The sequence below is a fragment of the Phacochoerus africanus genome, chromosome 5 (assembly GCF_016906955.1).
Source record: "Phacochoerus africanus isolate WHEZ1 chromosome 5, ROS_Pafr_v1, whole genome shotgun sequence".
Classification (NCBI taxonomy): Eukaryota; Metazoa; Chordata; class Mammalia; order Artiodactyla; family Suidae; genus Phacochoerus; species Phacochoerus africanus.
Genome location: NC_062548.1, coordinates 28,750,847 through 28,768,340, shown reverse-complemented (window position 1 = coordinate 28,768,340; position 17,494 = coordinate 28,750,847). Strand labels below are relative to the sequence as shown.

At 41.8% G+C, this 17,494-nt stretch overlaps 1 protein-coding gene across 1 annotated transcript; it reads left to right on the top strand.

The window, feature by feature from the left end:
• Positions 1 to 1,394: 1,394 nt before the first annotated feature.
• On the top strand, positions 1,395 to 12,915 carry ANKS4B (ankyrin repeat and sterile alpha motif domain containing 4B). Its single transcript, XM_047779146.1, has 2 exons — positions 1,395 to 1,648; positions 10,930 to 12,915. The coding sequence occupies exons 1-2, from the start codon at positions 1,485 to 1,487 to the stop codon at positions 12,011 to 12,013; spliced, it is 1,248 nt and encodes a 415-aa protein (XP_047635102.1). The 5' UTR covers positions 1,395 to 1,484; the 3' UTR covers positions 12,014 to 12,915.
• The last annotated feature ends 4,579 nt before the right edge of the window (positions 12,916 to 17,494 follow it).

Genomic DNA, 17,494 nt, shown 5'->3' with positions numbered 1-17,494 from the left:
TATTCATAAAAACAAAAAGTGGAAACAAACCAAATGTCCATCAGCTGTTGAACGAATAGAGACATTTTTGTGTATCAGTATCGTCGAATATTATTCAGAAATAAAAAGGAAGGACATAACTGTTACATGCTATAAAGTGAATGAACCTCAAAAATTATGTGACGTTAAAAAAAGGCTAGATACAAAAGACTATATATCATATGATTCCATTCGTATGAAATTCCTACAAATAGCACCTCTGCAGAGACAGAAAGCAAATTAGTGGTTTCCTGGGGCTGGGAGTAGAAATGAGAATTGACTACAAATTAGCATGAGGGATATTTTTGGGGTTACAGATATGTTATAAAATTGGATTGTAGTTGTTACCAGACAACTTGGGTCTGCGTGCCCTCTATGTGGCAAAGCCAATCTACTGACTCCAGGTCGTGAGGAAGGAAAGTACTGCATTTATTGCAAGGGGCTAAGAAGCAAAGAGTGGGCAGCTTGTGCTTAAAAGACCCAAAGTTTCCAATGGCTTTCAGGGAAGGGTTTTTAAAGACAGTGTAAGGGAGAGGGTCACAGGGTATGTGATCAGCACAAAGGCAATTCTCTGATGGGTTGATGGTGAGGGAACAGAATGATACTTTAGGAATCTCAAATATCAGCCTTCTGGTTCCAACTGGTCTGGGGTCTACATGCTGGCAGTTAGCATGCAGCTAACTTTGTCCACCTGGTGAGGGTTTTAGTACCTGCAAAATAGCCCCAGCATATGGTTCAGGAGGTTACCTACAGCCCTTGAAAAGGAATTAAAAGTCTTTGAGAAGTTTATGGGTAAATTGCTATGATTTTTGTCTTGCTTGCCTGGTTTTTCTTCGTTTCTGCCTTTTCTCACTTCGCTGATTAACTTTCCTCTTTGGAACACAAGGAAGACCGAGGAGGCCACAGCCTTCCTACAAACAAGAGACATGGCAATGAGTGAGTGGCAGGGGTGTCTGTCCTTAGGAAGGCCCCACAGCATCCTGCTTGGTTTCATGGTAATAGTTGTACAAAGCTAAATTTCGTGACCGTCATTGAATGGTACACTTAAAATGGGTGAATTTCCTAGCATGTAAATTATACCTCAATATAGCACTTTAAAAAAATAGACTTCCCCAGTGAACTAGACTAAGTTCTGAATTGTTTTGAAATTATTTTCTACATTTATGCCTGGAAGATCAATATTACATTCAAGATTTGTTAAAAGGACGTTTTTAAACATGTTCCTCAAAACACTTCTGGTGAACACAGCAGTCCTCCAATGTCATGGCCATTCCAGAAAGAAAAGGTCTAAGTTCAGTGCTGTGAACCTTTCTGGCTGCCTTCCATGTTGGGAGGCTAGACTGAGCTTTGCCCTGGGGCGACACTCTTTCTCGTCATTGATTAACCAGCTTTGTAGGAAGGCTGCTTCACTGACATCCTGCTCTGCCTGGGGTGATATTTGGCCGGAGCTTTGGTGAGCAGAAAAAATGTCCACTCGCTACCACCAAGCTGCTAGTGACAGCTACCTGGAACTTCTGAAAGAGGCTACCAGGAGAGATCTGAATCTTTCTGATGAAGATGGCATGACTCCCACACTCCTGGCAGCCTACCATGGGAACTTGGGAGCCCTAGAAATAATTTGCAGCAGAGGGTAAGTTCAAACCGATGGTTTTGATTGGAAACTGTTTACAGTAGGATTTTGCAGACAGCAGCAAGAGGCAGGGAATCAGTGAAAATACTTTTCTCTCTTTCTAGTCTGCGGAAATAATTGTCTTTTTTAGAGAAAAGGAGAAAACTTCCCGGAAGTATACTTTTTTTTTGCTTTTTTTTTTTACACTGAGCGCTGACATGATGGGGTGGCTGATCCCTTATAAGCCACATACACAGAGGTCCTGAACTCTAAGACACTCTTATTTGTCTTGGGGGGAAGATATGTTAATCTTATGCTTTTAAACACCTTTTCTATGACATGTAAACGCTTAACTCTTTTTTTAAAGATGTCAACTTTGATTGAAACAAACAAGGTGTTTCTATTTCTTCATCAATGCCATTAAAATCTCAAACCTTTTTAAAAAATACTCAATCCTCATGCAAGGTCATGATTCTTCGATGAAATTATTGGCTTTATAAGCTGTAAAAGGGACCTTCAGCCCTTCTTAACTTTATTACCTCTCTGGCTATCAGATACAGAGATGCAGGCAAACTCCCCCTGTGGAATTCTAAAGCAGGAATTAGCTATTCTTGTCTTCTGCTTGTTACTGGAGGGGCTATGCTGTGTTGACAGCTATAACCCAAGAAAGGTTAAGAAAGAACAAAAGGAAATATAAGTAAAAGTGGCAAGTGAATTTATTTCAAGTCCATACATTTCTGTACAGACCCTCTATGGGCCAGTCATTTCGCTAGTCACTGGGATGTTGCAATCGGCAAAAGAAATGTGATTCCTGTCCTTGTGGTGGTCAGATGTAAGAGAGGAAGACAGAAATGTCATGTGTGATATTGTTACAAAGGGGGGAAGAGAGGGCACTAAACAAATAACACAGGTATCCCAATCTAGGTAGTGAGGGAAGGCTTTCTTGAGCATTAAAGCTGGGATTTGAAAGATGTAAAGGAGGAATTCTTGTTGTGGCTCGGTGGAAATGCATCCGACTAGTATCCATGCAGATGAGGGTTCAATCCCTGGCCTTACTCAATGGGTTAAGGATCTGGCGTTGCTGTGGCTGTGGTATAGGCTGGCAGCTGCAGCCCCGAAGCAACCCCTAGCCTGGGAACTTTCATATGCTGCAAGTGCAGCCCTAAAAATAAAAAAAAAAAAGAAAGGTGAAAAGTTGTTGGCCACATGAAGGCGGAAGGAAGAGGATTTCCCCAAGTGCGAGCACAGCTGTCTAGGCACTAAAGAGGTCGGGTGTGGCTGGATGGGGCTCAGAGAGACAAGAGACAAGACTAGGTCAGAAGAGCCTTGTAAACTCTGTGAAGGAGCTGGACTTTATCTTAATGCCATAGGAACCCACTCTCATGGGTGTGTGCAAGGGAGCCACCCAGTAGATTTCTGCTCACCCAGTTGTGTACTAGTCAGAGAAGATGTTCTGTGGGCTGTTGCTTGTAGGGAGGGACGAACTGAACCAGGATAGTGGTGGTAGGAATGCAGAGATGTGGATGGAGGTGAATGGCAATTCAGATGTAGATTTCATTGTGATCGACAGGATATGGAGTCGGTAAGTCGGTAGATAAAGGAAGAGGGGGATCCAGGCACCAGGTTTGGGCTTCAACAGCTTGTGGATTTCGGCACCGTTTATTAAAGCGAGGGGCCCTTTGGGAAGTCAGAAGAGCCAAAGGGGGAGAGGATTCCGGAGTCAAAGACTGAATGAGGAAGGGAGTGGAGGTGATGTTCTCCATTCTTTTTATTGGGTTTGAGTTCTGTTTCCCAGACACTGCCCTCTACCCCGCCACCATCAGTCAACCACCTCCAGAGTATGACACTGACATAAGATCTCTCTTCTTCTCCCAAATTTTGTTCACCTACTCCAAGTACAATGTCAGTTACTTCCCAAACAGTGAAAGTCCTTGCTCCCTTTGAGGTCCGGTTTAAATGGAAATATCTAGATATTCTCTTTCTCTCTCTCCCTTTTATATACCTGAAACATTTCCTTATACGCATTGTTCTACTGGTCTTTATTTATCACGGAAGTAACATAAGCTGAGCCCAGGAAATTAAACCATATGCGTACACAAATTATAAAGAAAAAATGTCTTATAATGCCATGCTGTTAACATTCATTTATATATATATACACACACACTTACTACATATAAGTATGTATAAATATATATGTGTGTGTGTATATATACATACACATGCGATAGTATACAAAGTAGATATTTTTTGCGGTGTGCTTTTTTTTCACTCCTCAATACATTATGAACAATTTTCCAAGTCAGTGTATACTCTTTTATAATTTAATTTTCAGAGACATTTTAGTATTCTAGCCAATAAATATATTATATAAATATATTAGAGTTCCTGTCGTGGCTCAGTGGTTAACGAATCCGACTAGGAACCATGAGATTGTGCGTTTGATCCCTGGCCTCACTCAGTGAGTTAAGAATCCGGCGTTGCTGTGAGCTGTGTTGTAGGTCGCAGACGCAGCTTGGATCTGGTGTTGCTGTGGTTGTGGGGTAGGCTGGCGGCTACAGCTCCAGTTTGACCCCTAGCCTGGGAACCTCCACATGCCACGGGTGAGACCCTAGAAAAGACAAAAAGACAAATATATATATATATATATATGTCAATCTCAATTATACAAAATTTCATTTTGCCTTTAAAATGTACTGGAATTTTTTTAGTTTTGTTTCATTTTCTAAGATAGTAATATGTTTTCTTCCTTTCTGATTCTCAAAGGAATACAGACTTATTGTAATATTTTATGTCATTGGAATATATACTTAATAAGGTAAAAATCACATGCATTCTCACAGTCATTAATATTTGGGTGTATTATTTTCAGATGCCTTTAAGAGCATGCATTTAAATGTACACATGGTTCTTCCTTAAAAAGGTAATCATGTTATACAAACAGTACTGAAAACTGCTTCTAATTATTTAATAAGATATCATGGACTGTTTGCACTTAAAAGAGATCCACGCCATTCTGTTTCATGGTTTCATCATAATTTAATTGGTTGCTTTTTCATGACGTTTAATTTGAATCAAGTCTTTGTATAAGTTGGAATGAACATCCTTGATCAGTTCATCTTTGCACAAGGGTCTGATATTTCCTCAGGATAAATTCCTTAAAGTAGAATTGTTGATTCAAAAGGATGCCATATTTCAAAGACTTTTGGCACATGTTGTGCCAGGAAATTTGAACCACTTGAACCACTTCCTCCAGCATTGTTCATTTCCTCACACGCCTGCCAAAACTGAGTATTATTATTCTTTTTATTCGTTGCCTATCTGATAGGCAAATAGATGGTGGTACATTGTCTCCATTAGCATTTATTTGATTGCCAGTGAGTCTAAATAGGCCTTCTCATGTAAAAAATATTTTTAAAAGTTTTTTTTCTGAGAACAGTGGAAAAAAAATCAACTTCAAAAGAAGTTAAATGGACCAGATGCTCAGAGTAATTTAATATAAGTGAATTGCCTATCTCATGACAATAATTGCAATTCAGCTTTAAAAATTATTGCCCAAATGCACTACTAATTACCAAAAAGCAAGGGCAAAATATGATTATTTAAAAATATTTTTTATTGAATATCTCTTTGGGGAAAAAAGGGATAGAAAAAAAAAAAATCAAATCAAAATTTTCTGAATTTAGCCCAAAGAAAAAATACAACATCAATATTTGACTCAGATTATTAAATGGGGTGTACCAGTTTGTGCCTATCTGGATAGGAATACATAGTGATTCTATTAAGAATTGTGGAGTTCCCCTTGTGGCGCAGCAGAAACGAATCTGACTAGGAACCATGAGGTTGCAGATTTGATCCCTGGCCTCATTCAGTGGCTTAAGGATCTGTTATTGCCATGAGCTGTGGTGTAGGTTGCAGACGCGGCTCGGATCTGGTGTTGCTGTGACATAGGCCGGCAGCTACAGCTCTGATTAGACTCGTAGCCTGGGAACCTCCGTATGCCGCGGGTGCAGCCCTGAAAGGACAAAAAGACAAAAAAAAAAGAAGAAGAAAAGAAAAAGAAATGTGAAGAACACCAGGGACTGAAAGACAAAGAATGAATTTAGAAGGACCCCCAACTCGTCAATAGAAAACATTTTAAGTTGTACATCAACTTGGAAAGCTGTCAATAAATAGGATTTCTGCAAGTAGAAATAGCTTAAATTCACTAAGGAAACCCATGAATCAGCTTCCTGAGGGTTTCATCTATAAATCTGAAGTTTTGTGTTTGAAATTTTCTTAAGAGAAGAGCGATCTTTGGGATCATCTCAGGTTTTTTTCATGTTCTTCTTTCCATCTTAAAAGGATCATTTAAGATCACCTGGGATGGGAGGGAGGCGTGGATAAAGAAGATGGGGTACATATATATATAATGGAAAATTGCCCAGCCCCTGAAAAGTATGAAATAAGGCCATTTGCACCAACATGGGTGGCTCTAGAGATTATCATACTAAGTGAAGTTAAGTCAGAGAAAGATAAATATAATATGCTATCACGTATATGCAGAATCTAATTAAAATGCCACAAAAGAACTCATTTTTTTTATTTTTATGGCCACACCCATGGCATATGGAAGGTCCCAGTCCAGAGATTGAATCTGAGCTGCAGCTGTGACCTATACCACAGGTGCTACAATGCTGGATCCCTTAACCCACTGTGATGGGCCAGGAATCGAACATACACCTTCACAGTGACCTGAGCCACTGCAGTTGGATTCTTAACCCACTGTGCCACTGTGGAAACTCCCAAAAGAACTTATTTTATTTATATTTTGTCTTTTTGCCTTTTCTTGGGCTGCTCCCGCGGCATATGGAGGTGCCCAGGCTAGGGGTCTAATCAGAGTTGTAGCCACCAGCCTATACCAGAGCCACAGCAACACGAGATCTGAGCCATGTCTGCAAACTACACCACAGCTCTCGGCAATGCCGGATCCTTAACCCACTGAGCGAGGCCGGGGATCGAACCCGCAACCTCGTGGTTCCTAGTCAGATTTGTTAACCACTGCACCATGATAGGAACTCCAAGATCTTATTTATAAAACAGAAACAAACTCACATATTTCAAAATCAAACTTATGGTTACCAAAGGGGAAAACTTTGAGGGGAGGGATAAATTAGGTTTATGTATTAAACTACTATATATAAAATAGATAACTAAGAAGGACCTATTGTATAGTACAGGGCAATCTACTCGATGCTCTGTAATAACCTATATGGGAAAAGAATCTGAAAAAGAATGGATATATGTATATGTATGACTGACTCACTTTGCTGAACACCTGAAATTAATACAACATTGTAAGTCGACCATACTCCAATAAAATTTAAAAAATAAAAATAAACATAAAAGATCCCTTGGGATGGGGAAATGCCACTCCTCCGGGGTCTGAAGCATGTAGATTTAACCCAAATTGAACACCCTGTAACATCCTCATTACAGCTCATTCCTCTCAATAATTTCTTTTTTAACTTATCCAATCTAAGTTCGGGCAAATTCAATCAGTATGATTTTGTTTGTGTTTATAGTAATGTCTTAGGTGTTTTATAGTCCCTCTTTGATGTCTTTTAAATGTGGTGTTTGGTTAAAACCCTCCTTTGGGGGAGGGCTGAGATATTGTGCTCCCCTAAGATACACAGCTATGTTAAGGCGGAAAGAGGTTTCCTTTGATCCAAAACAATTAAATCAGACAAACTGACCAGAGCCCTCATGAAAGTGGCTGTGTAACAGAACTGTGTTATTTAATGTTTGCTTTGCTTAGATTCAAGTTTCTTTTCTTTCCTCCCTCTTTGAACTTATTTTCCTTGCCACCATCTCTATGCACTCTGGTCACGCTGCAGTCGTGGTTCTCCAAATATGTAATGTCACCTATGTGTGCATCTGCTTATGCTGTTTTCTCTGCTCAGAAGGAAGTGGCCAAGTGCCCGTGTATGGGCTGGATCTAACCCACAGCAAGTTTTTTTTTTTTTTTTTGGTCTTTTTGTCTTTTTAAAGTCATGTCCATGGCATGTGGAGGTTCCCAGGCTAGGGGTTGAACGGCAGCTGGAGCTGCTGGCCTACACCACAGCCACAGCAATGCAGGATCTGAGCCTCCTCTGCAACCTACACCACAGCTCAAGGCAACACCAGATCCTTAACCCACTGAGTGAGGCCAGGGATTGAACCTGCCACTTCATGGATACTGGTTAGATTCTTAACCCACTGATCCACAATGGAAACTCCCCACAAATATGTTTTATTTGCACTTCATCATATTTTTCTTTTAAATATAAGCCAATATGTAAAAATCAAAAAGTTTCACATGAAATTCTGGATTTCTGCCTTTGTTTGGAAAAATGGGAACTCTGGGAATATTGTGTTTGCTTTTATTCAAGGTGGACTTAACTATGACTTTGCTGAAAAAATAAGCCTGGCCCTACGCGGTTACTTACATTACCTGTGTGGCTCCTTTAGGTTGATTTTGGGATATCTGCTAGGAGATGTGGATGATACAAAGGACAAAAGACACCGGTTTCGTGCTTCCGCAGTAATACTATCTAGTTCGGGGACCAGGGCATCTTTGACACAATAAGAGAGGCTCTAAGTGTTTAAAAGCCACAAGAGATATTGTAGTGAATATACTAGGTGGGTGTGGGGGGAAAAATATATGCAATAAAAGATTTTGAGTTTAGAGACAAGAGAAAGGTAACAAGTAAGTTTATTGCGTATTCTTTGCTAAAACCAAGCACTTTTCCAATGCCTTACATATGCTGCGTTAGTCACATGATACACCTATGAGTAGATAATATTTCCCTCAGTTATAGACGAGGACACTGAGTCCTAGAATAGTTGAACTTGAGGCCTCCTCACGGGTAAAAGGGAAAAGTGGAAGTATGTTAACAAAGACCACGCTGTGTGGGAGAACATTAGACGGGGAGGCAGGTTTGATCTGAGGGGTATTTGTACTGCTGGGCAAATCCATTAAGTGCTCTGAGTGTTATTTCACCCCCTCTGATAAGTATTCTTTTATTCTTTCTCTAAGAGAAAAGTGGTGATGGTTGGTGATGGTGGGGGCAGCGAATGTCTAAGTGCTTTGTAACTGGAAGGCGTGAAGATGCTTTTGTAACTCCCCTGGAGGAATTACAAGTCTCATTCATCACATGATAGGACACTGGTTGGGGTACCTTAACGAGAGTGCAGCTCTTCTAGTGAGCCTGCCAATCACCAGAGGATCTTGTTCAACTTCAGATTCTGATTCTGAAAGTCTGGGATGGGGTCCAAGACTCTGCGTTTCTAACAAACGTGCAGGTAACAAGGCCTTAACATGTCAGTTGGAAGGGCATGGCCCTTCTCTTCTGTTGCCACCTGTTACTTACCAGGAATGTTAAGAGGTCTTCTCAGGCTCTCTCCTGCCAATCCATGGGGCCAGCCTGGTGGAAGTTCACTGAAATACTGATTTGGGGGTCTGTACAAGTATTATCAGAGTTCTCAACACTGGCTTGGGGTCAGAGCCATAGTTAATAAGTTATTACATTTTTTTTGTGTGTGTGTCTGTTTATAACTCAAGGATTGGCAGGAGAAAGGCTGGGGGTGGGGGTTGTAGCCTGAGGCAGGATTCCAGTGGGCATTCATTCATTCCACAAATATTTTTTACCTACCATGTACCTGATTGTGTCAATCTTGGGGTCACTGGCCATAATGCCATCTAATACTGTCCGCAATTCTACCCAAAACCATTGCAGAACTATTCACATATGTAATTCTATAATTACACAGAAGTAAACTAAGGAATCCATGGACCCTTGTACGAATATTGGTTGTATTAGACACTATTTGCTTCCTGCCCAACATCCATTCCTCTCTTCTTTTGCTGATTGGGAATCAGTTCTGTTCAGTTCATAAGTTCTCTACATGTGACTCAGAGGAGGCTAGCAGTGGTGCTGGAATCGTAACTGAGCAAGTGGGTTTGTTGTCCCCTGCACCATGGAAAGGCCAAGGCAATGGTCTTCTATGGAGAAAGGAGGCTTTATTGCAGGGCAGCAAACAAGGAAACAAGGGGCACAGCTTTAGCTCCATCACCCCGTTTGGCTTTTCCAATTTATCTTGGAAGTGGGGAGCAAGAAGAGGAGGGAGCTCAGAAGTGACTGGTGGAAAGTAGCATAAGTTTCAGTGTGAGTTTCCAGAGTTTAAGCATTCTCTGTGCAGGCCTGACAGTCCTCCATGCCTCTTCAAGGCGTTGCATGTGCAGGTTGGGGGTGGAGCGATCTGGTATGTAGCATGTGGTGGATTTTCAGTGACATCCAAAAATACTCAGTCATTCCGATCCCTCAAGGCACCTGTGTGAGACCCAGGCTCAGGTGGAGGGGTTGTCAGCAAGTTGTTTCCGTATCTGTGGTTTCCCTGATACTCTGCAAAACGAGCTTGTGTTCTCTCTCTCCATGTTTCCATTTTTGTTTCTCTCTTGGATCTGCCGTATAGGCCTTGAGCCTTTACGTTACAGGAGCTGGTTTCAGAACCACGTCTTACCAGCTCAGAAGAGAGGATGGCTAAATTTTCAGAAAGGTTGAATCATATAAACACACCCATTATTAAAAATAAAATTATATACACTTGCAATTTAATAAATTACATTAAAAAGATAACACTCAAAATTCACAACTTTCTAATGATTGTACCACATTTTACAGTTGTTATCTTTGCTCCTCAGATTGTGCAAAATCTATTAAATATCTATGAGGCGGGAATAATCATGTGCTATGGCCTATCTCTTCCAAATTCTGTGTCCGGTATTAGTAGCTCGAAATGTGAAATGGTGGGTGTATTCACATCATAGAAATTGGCACATGCTATAAATCAGAGCTTGATTTTTTTTTTTTTTAACTAGGTGAGCTAGTTGTTAAACATTTACCAGCACACAATGGGATAATCCTGTCCAGGGGAAAATTCTAACTGATCTAAGATAAACAAGGTAGTTCTATTTTCCTTCCCTCGGGCACATGGCCCAGTTCTGAATAATGAGAAATGAAAATTGCTCATTTGGGAGATGATATAGAAAGTTTTCTTGCTTCTAAAAAGGAGATACAGGGTAGATATGGGTTTTTTTTTTTTTCCTTTCTAGCCATTGTAATGTCTGGATGTGACATTTCTTGACTTCTTCAGAAGTTATCTTGCAACAAGGTCAAGTTAGGATTAACATGCATTTTGTTCTTTATTTTTGCTTTTATTTTTTTGGACCTCATGTTCAGAGAAAACAAATTAGCATGTACTTTTAATATTTTCTCTTCTAGAGGGGATCCTGATAGATGTGACATCTGGGGAAATACTCCTTTACATTATGCAGCCTCCAATGGTCATGCTCACTGTGTCTCATTCCTGATCAACTTTGGTGCCAACATCTTTGCCCTGGACAATGATTTACAGTCTCCACTGGATGCTGCTGCCAGCAGAGAGCAGAACGAATGTGTTGCTCTCTTGGATAAGGCCGCCACTGCCCAGAACATCATGAACCCCAAGAAGGTCACCAGGCTGAAGGAGCAGGCTCAGAAGAATGCCAGGAAGCAGATCAAAGAGTGCGAAAGGCTCCAGGAGAAGCACCAAAATAAGATGGCCCGTACCTACAGCAAGGAGGAGTCTGGGACGCTTTCTTCTTCCAAGAGCACTTTCTCCAGGTCATCCTTTTCAAATGCTTCTGCATCCAATACATTCGGGTCACTGTCTAAGAGCATTAAAGACACTTTCAAGTTAAAGTACAAGAAGAACAAAGATACAGCAGAGCAGGTAGGGAAGGAGAGCAGAAGTGGGCAGAGGAATGTGATGGAAGTGTTTAAAGAGGAAGAGGAGGAGGAGGAAGACAAATTCTCAGGGGACTTCAAAGAGAAACTCCAGTTCTCATTAAAAGGGGACAGCTATGTGCAACATGAATCCATCCTCAACCGTCCAGGTCTAGGAAATGTTGTTTTTCAAAGCAACAGAATCTTGAGCCCTGAAGACATCTCAGATAGCAAGAGGGAGTTTGGGTTTAAAATGCCCAGTGAATTGCTTCAGAGACAAGAAGCATCTGAGGCAGAGGAAGAGGAAGAGGACAACCAGCATGAGGATGATCTGCCTTGGGATGAGGATGAAGTGGAGTGGGAGGAAGATGTGGTTGACGCTACTCCCCTGGAAGTGTTCTTGCAGTCCCACCACCTGGAAGAATTCCTTCCTATTTTCATGAGAGAGCAGATTGATCTGGAAGCGCTCTTGCTTTGCTCTGATGAGGACCTTCAGAGCATACAAATGCAGCTGGGTCCCAGGAAGAAAGTTCTTAATGCCATAAACAGAAGGAAGCAGGTGCTACAACAGCCTGGGCAGTTGGTTGACACCAGCCTCTGATGAAGTATTGGGTCCATGGGGTGAGTCTGCAGCAGTGGGGTGATGCTGTGGCTCAATGGAAACATTCTAGGCATTACCTACTAGTCTACCCAGGATTAGACTGCTGGGTTTCTAGGGTTCTCGGAGGAGTCTACCCAAGAAAGAGGTCCAAATTCTACTCTTAGAAATACTCTATACCTGTCCAAATAAACCACCAGTGAGAAATTCAAGGAGACCTGGGAATAAGAAAGTGTCATTTCTCTTTGATTATCTTTTTGATCTTTTTGAATATAGAAAGGATTAAATGAATGACAGAAAAGGGGAAAAAAAACTTTCTTTACTTTCCTAACTCTGGACTTAAAATTGTAATCTCTCATCACACACTTAATTTCTGATCCTTAAAGTCTGGGGATTCTAACTCCAGTTCTGGCCTTAGCTCTATGGCTTTATCTGTTGGTGGAGACTAAATTTCCTCCATTGGCCTATGGCTTAATGCCCAACTTGAATGTGTTTAACTCTTCAACAGATGTTTACATGTGTGTATAAAGAATAGAAATAAGTCTATAATACTTCTGACAGGAGGGCAGGTAGAGAGAGACAAGAATGAAACAGAATGTATGGTACCTGTTATGGATGGAATTTTGTTCTTCTAAAATTCCCATGTTGAAACCCTAACCCTCAATGTGACTGTATTTGAAGATAAGACCTTTATTACAGAGGTGATGAAGGTTAATGAGATCGTAAAGATGGGCTCTAATTCTACATGACTTCCTTTAAGAGGTTGAAACAGTGGCCATGTGCATGCACAGAGAATATGTGACGTGTAAGCAAGGAGGGAAGCCTCGGGAAAAACCAAACCTTCTATCTCCTTGGACTTCGAGTCTGCAAAACTGTAAGAAAATAAATTTCTGTTGTTTAAATCACCCAGTTTGGGAGTTCCGTTATGGCTCAGCAGCAAAAAACCTGACTAGTATCCATGAGGATGCAGGTTCGATCCCTGGCCTCGCTTAGTGGGTTAAGGATCTGGCATTGCCTTGAGCTGTGGTGTAGGTCTCAGATCTGGCGTTGCTGTGGCTGTGGTGCAGGCTGGCAGCTGCAGTTCCAGTTCGACCCCTAGCCTGGGAACTTCCATATGCTGTGGTCCAGGCCCTAAAAAAAAAGCCAAAAAAAACCCCCCAAAAAAACAAAAAAAATCTAACCAATTTGTAGTATTTTGTTATAGCAGCCCTAGTACACTAACAGAGTGCATAAGCAAGAGAGTCGAGGAAGTGAGAAAGAAGGATTCAGAAAAGAAATCTGACCTATTAGATGATTTTTCTGAGGTTAAGTGCCTCCTGAACCTTAAAAAAAAGGAAAAAGAAATCTAGGTTCTTTGTGGAGAAAATTAAATTTGTAAAAGTAAATTTTTCTTTTTTATGCATATTATGCATATATCTTTATTTACTGTTGTCTATCACCATTTCTGTACATTTGAATGCATGTAGGTTCTACAACATAACCCTTAACACGGACACGGCTGCTGGCATTATTTGAATAGTAATCTCAAATTCAAATTGAAACCCTACTTGAGTAGCTAAGTAAGCTTCACTGGACTTTTATAGTCAGACTTGCATTAAATGAAATTTACCATTGATTATGTGTATGATATAGAAACAGCTTCAGCATGTCTCCTGATTCATATCTGTTTGGGTTGCTTCAGGAAGCACCATGGAGGGAAATTCCCTGTGCGGCTTAGTGGGTTAAGGATCTGACATTGTCTCTTTGAGGACACAGGTTCAAGCCCTGGCTTTGCTCAGTGGGTTAAGGATCTGGTGTTGCTACATGCTGCTGCACAGGTCACAGATGCGGTTCAGATCTGGAGTTGCTGTGGCTGTGGTGTAGGCCACAGATACAGCTCTAATTGGACCCCTAGCCTGGGAACTTTCGTATGTGGCCATCACAAGGGGGAAAAATACACCACCATGGAGGATACAGATATTTTAATCTGAATGATTGGCACATTCTTCCTTAATGAATGGGTTGAAAAGGTTGTGAATCATTGAATAAATATGTTACATTAGGAGATGATTATATTTATAAATATCAAATTTCATTGTTCTGGAATAAACTCTAGTTGTACACAAAATAATGTACACGAGAGCCATATTAACATGGAAGTCACTCAAAAAAGTATGTGATGTGTGATTCTCCCTCTTACTATTTCCTTATTATAGAAGCCAGGATTCTCTCTCTGAGGAACCCCCAGAAACACTGGGTGGCAGGATATAGAAGTATAAGCCACTAGGAGAGGGCCACTGTTTTTTAAAAAAGGACTCTTTCCGGCAGTGCTTTGTACATCATTGTCAGAGGTAAAAATAACATGGAAAGCCTGATGATCTATTCTAGCGGATGAGGGGCAGCATGCATGGGGTGATGATACAAAGAATTTGAGCTGGAAACCAGCATTGCTACCTGGAAGATAGAATAGGAAGTGAAAAGATACTTTTAAGGAAAGTAAGATAGGCCAGCAGAAATGTTACTGGAATTCAGCATTACAGGACTGAGTTCTGCTTTATGGGATTTGATTATTTCTAGTTGAAATTTTCTATGCTGCCCTATTGGAGGGATGGTAATTTACTCAGAAATATAGGAAGGGGAAGGTATGTTTGCTGAGCAGAACTGGAGGCTCTCACCTGGACCATCCCATTGGACTCTACGTCAATTCTGTGATGAGATGATGAGATATGAACGTGAAGAACGTGTGGGTTTAAAAACCTCACATAAAACTTCCATCAAATTGTTAGATTAAAAAGGAGGGAGAAATCATAATCCCCCCCCCTTTTTTTTAATCTTCGTAGGGACACACCCTGGGCATATGGAGGTTCCCAGGCCAGGGGTCCATTCAGAGCTGAAGCCACTGGACTACGCCACAGCCACAGCAACGCCAGATCCGAGCCATGTCTGTGACCTACACCACAGCTCAGGGCAATGCTGGATCCTTAATCCACTGAGCGAGGCCAGGGATCGAACCTGTGTCCTCACAGATATTAGTTAGATTCGTTTCCACTGAACCATGACGGAAACTCCAATAATCCCTTTATATAATAATACTGAATAATCTAACTCTGTGAGGGGTTGTTAGAAGGCTTTTTTTTTTCTTTCCTCAATAGTTGCCTTTAGTTTTTTTGTTTGTTTCCAGCTTATAGACTCCATAGGTTCATCTATTTTTCTCTAAGTAACCTCTGTCCCATTTAGAGGGAAAATACCATATCCATGATTATCACAAAGACTGGCTTAAAATGCATAAACCAAACAGAATCACTGTGGGTCTTAAATATCAGAGAGCAAAGGAGGCATATTAAAGGGTTCTAGCTCCTGGGAACTCTGTGCCCACTGCCCTAGCAGAAAGCAAGTTCTGTCCTCCAGTGTAAGCTCCTTCAGGACAGGGATTTTCCTCTGTCCTATATTCATTGATATACCCTTTGCACCCCCAAGTGCAGATCCATCACTAGCAGGTAGTCAATAAATATTGTTGAACAATTGGAGGTGACGCCTGGGCTGGAGGCAAGATGCAGATTACTCTGGCCTGTTGATTCCTAGGATCATGACAAACTTCAGTGGTTCCCATGGCAACCGAAGTAGGTGGGCAATGTGAAACTGAAAAGTGACTTTGAAAGGCAAAAACCTTAAATTGTACAAACTACTGTTGATCACATTTCCTGATCCAAATCTAATATATTTGGAGAATTGTCTGTGCTCTTTGGGGTGAAAGACTATTTCTTCTCTGTTAGCAGCCTAGCGTTAATGTAGGCATTCGTATGGAAAGCATGAAAGAAGAAATCTATGAATGAATTAAGGTGCCTTTGAGGAGTTCCCGTCGTGGCTCAGCGGTTAACGAATCCAACTAGCATCCATGAGGAGCGGGCTTGATCCCTGGCCTTGCTCAGTGGATTAAGGATCCGGCGTTGCCGTGAACTGTGGTGTAGGTCGCAGACGTGGCTCGGATCCCATGTTGCTGGCTGTGGCGTAGGCTGGCATCTACAGCTCTGATTGGACCCCTAGCCTGGGAACGTCCACACGCCATGGGTGCAGTCTTAAAAGTCAAACAGGGAAAAAAAAGATGCCTTTGAGAATCTTATTATCACACACCCTTCACTACACATCCCTTACAGCTGTGATTATTCAGATCCCCAGAGACTCCATAGTCACTTGAGGGGTGCAGAGCAGATCACATGGGTATTTTAGTCTAGCACAAAGGCTAGACAGCCTGGCGAACATGATACACTTTTGGCTAAGCTCCCTAGAGCATGAAGAGGACTGGCCAGGAGGAAATGGGTTAAGAAAACAAAGCAAACTTACATGCTTTTCCTTGCTGCTGACTTATAACCAGCCTAAGGGGTGGGGTGGGAGGATGTGAATGGGTCTTTGGCAGGACACAGACAACACAGCCCTGCTCATGATTTCGGGATCTGGGGAAAGCATCTCTGCACCTCGGATTCCGCATTGGCAAGTTGAGGAGGTTGGACTTGATGATGCCCAGTGGCTCAACAGATTCTGTATCTGTAGATTTTGCCCACCTAATATACAGTCCTCCCTCTTTTTGGTAAGAGATCCCTTTCCTTTTGTCAGCTCATGTAGTCAGATGGGCTGACGGCAACCTTGAGTTCATGGGGGGCACGTAACCCAGGCCTGGGTAATAAAGGACTCAGATCTTCACGGATGATGCAGTGGTGTAGGCACAAGGGCCTGACCTGGACAGGGTATTCCATTTCCTTTAGCCACTATGCTGCACATACAGGCATAGGACCTAGATGGTCCAGCAAGTCTTCATTCTGGGACTTTTTTTCTTAAACAGCTGCAGATACAGCCTGTGGAAGTTCCTGGGCCAAGGGTCAAATTGGAGTTGCAGCATCTGGCCTATGGCAGCCACAGCAATACAGATCCGAGCCACATCTGTGACCTATGCTGCAGCTTGTGGCAATGCCAGATCCTTAACCCACTGAACGAAGCCAGGGACTGAACCCACATCCTCACGGAGACTATGTTGGGTTCCGAACCTGCTGAGCCACCAGAGAAACTCCCATTCTGGGACTTCTAACTGTTCAGGAAGAGAATATCTATGCCTGGGAGGGTTGCTGAATAGGGCAGACTATGATTCAGGAGCTCCTGGCATCCATCCTGCCACTCTCAGGGGAAAGCTTACTTGATAATGGAGCCGACACTGAAGAAAATAGAGCCAAGGGACAGGGAGAGAGACTGTGGGTCCTGATGACACTCGGAGCCCCTGGATAGAGCTATAGCTGCAAGCAGTTACCTGTGTATTTAATTAGAAGAGCCAATAAATTCCACGCCTCATTCATTCATTCATTCAACTTAAGGTAGTCTGAGTTGTGGTCTCTACCAACTATGACCAGAGGAGGTATGACTGAGAGAGAAGTTCTGCTGTTCCTTGAAATATCAATTATAAGAAGCCAGAAAAAAAAAAAAAGGATCCATAACATGATCCCATTTACATGAAACATC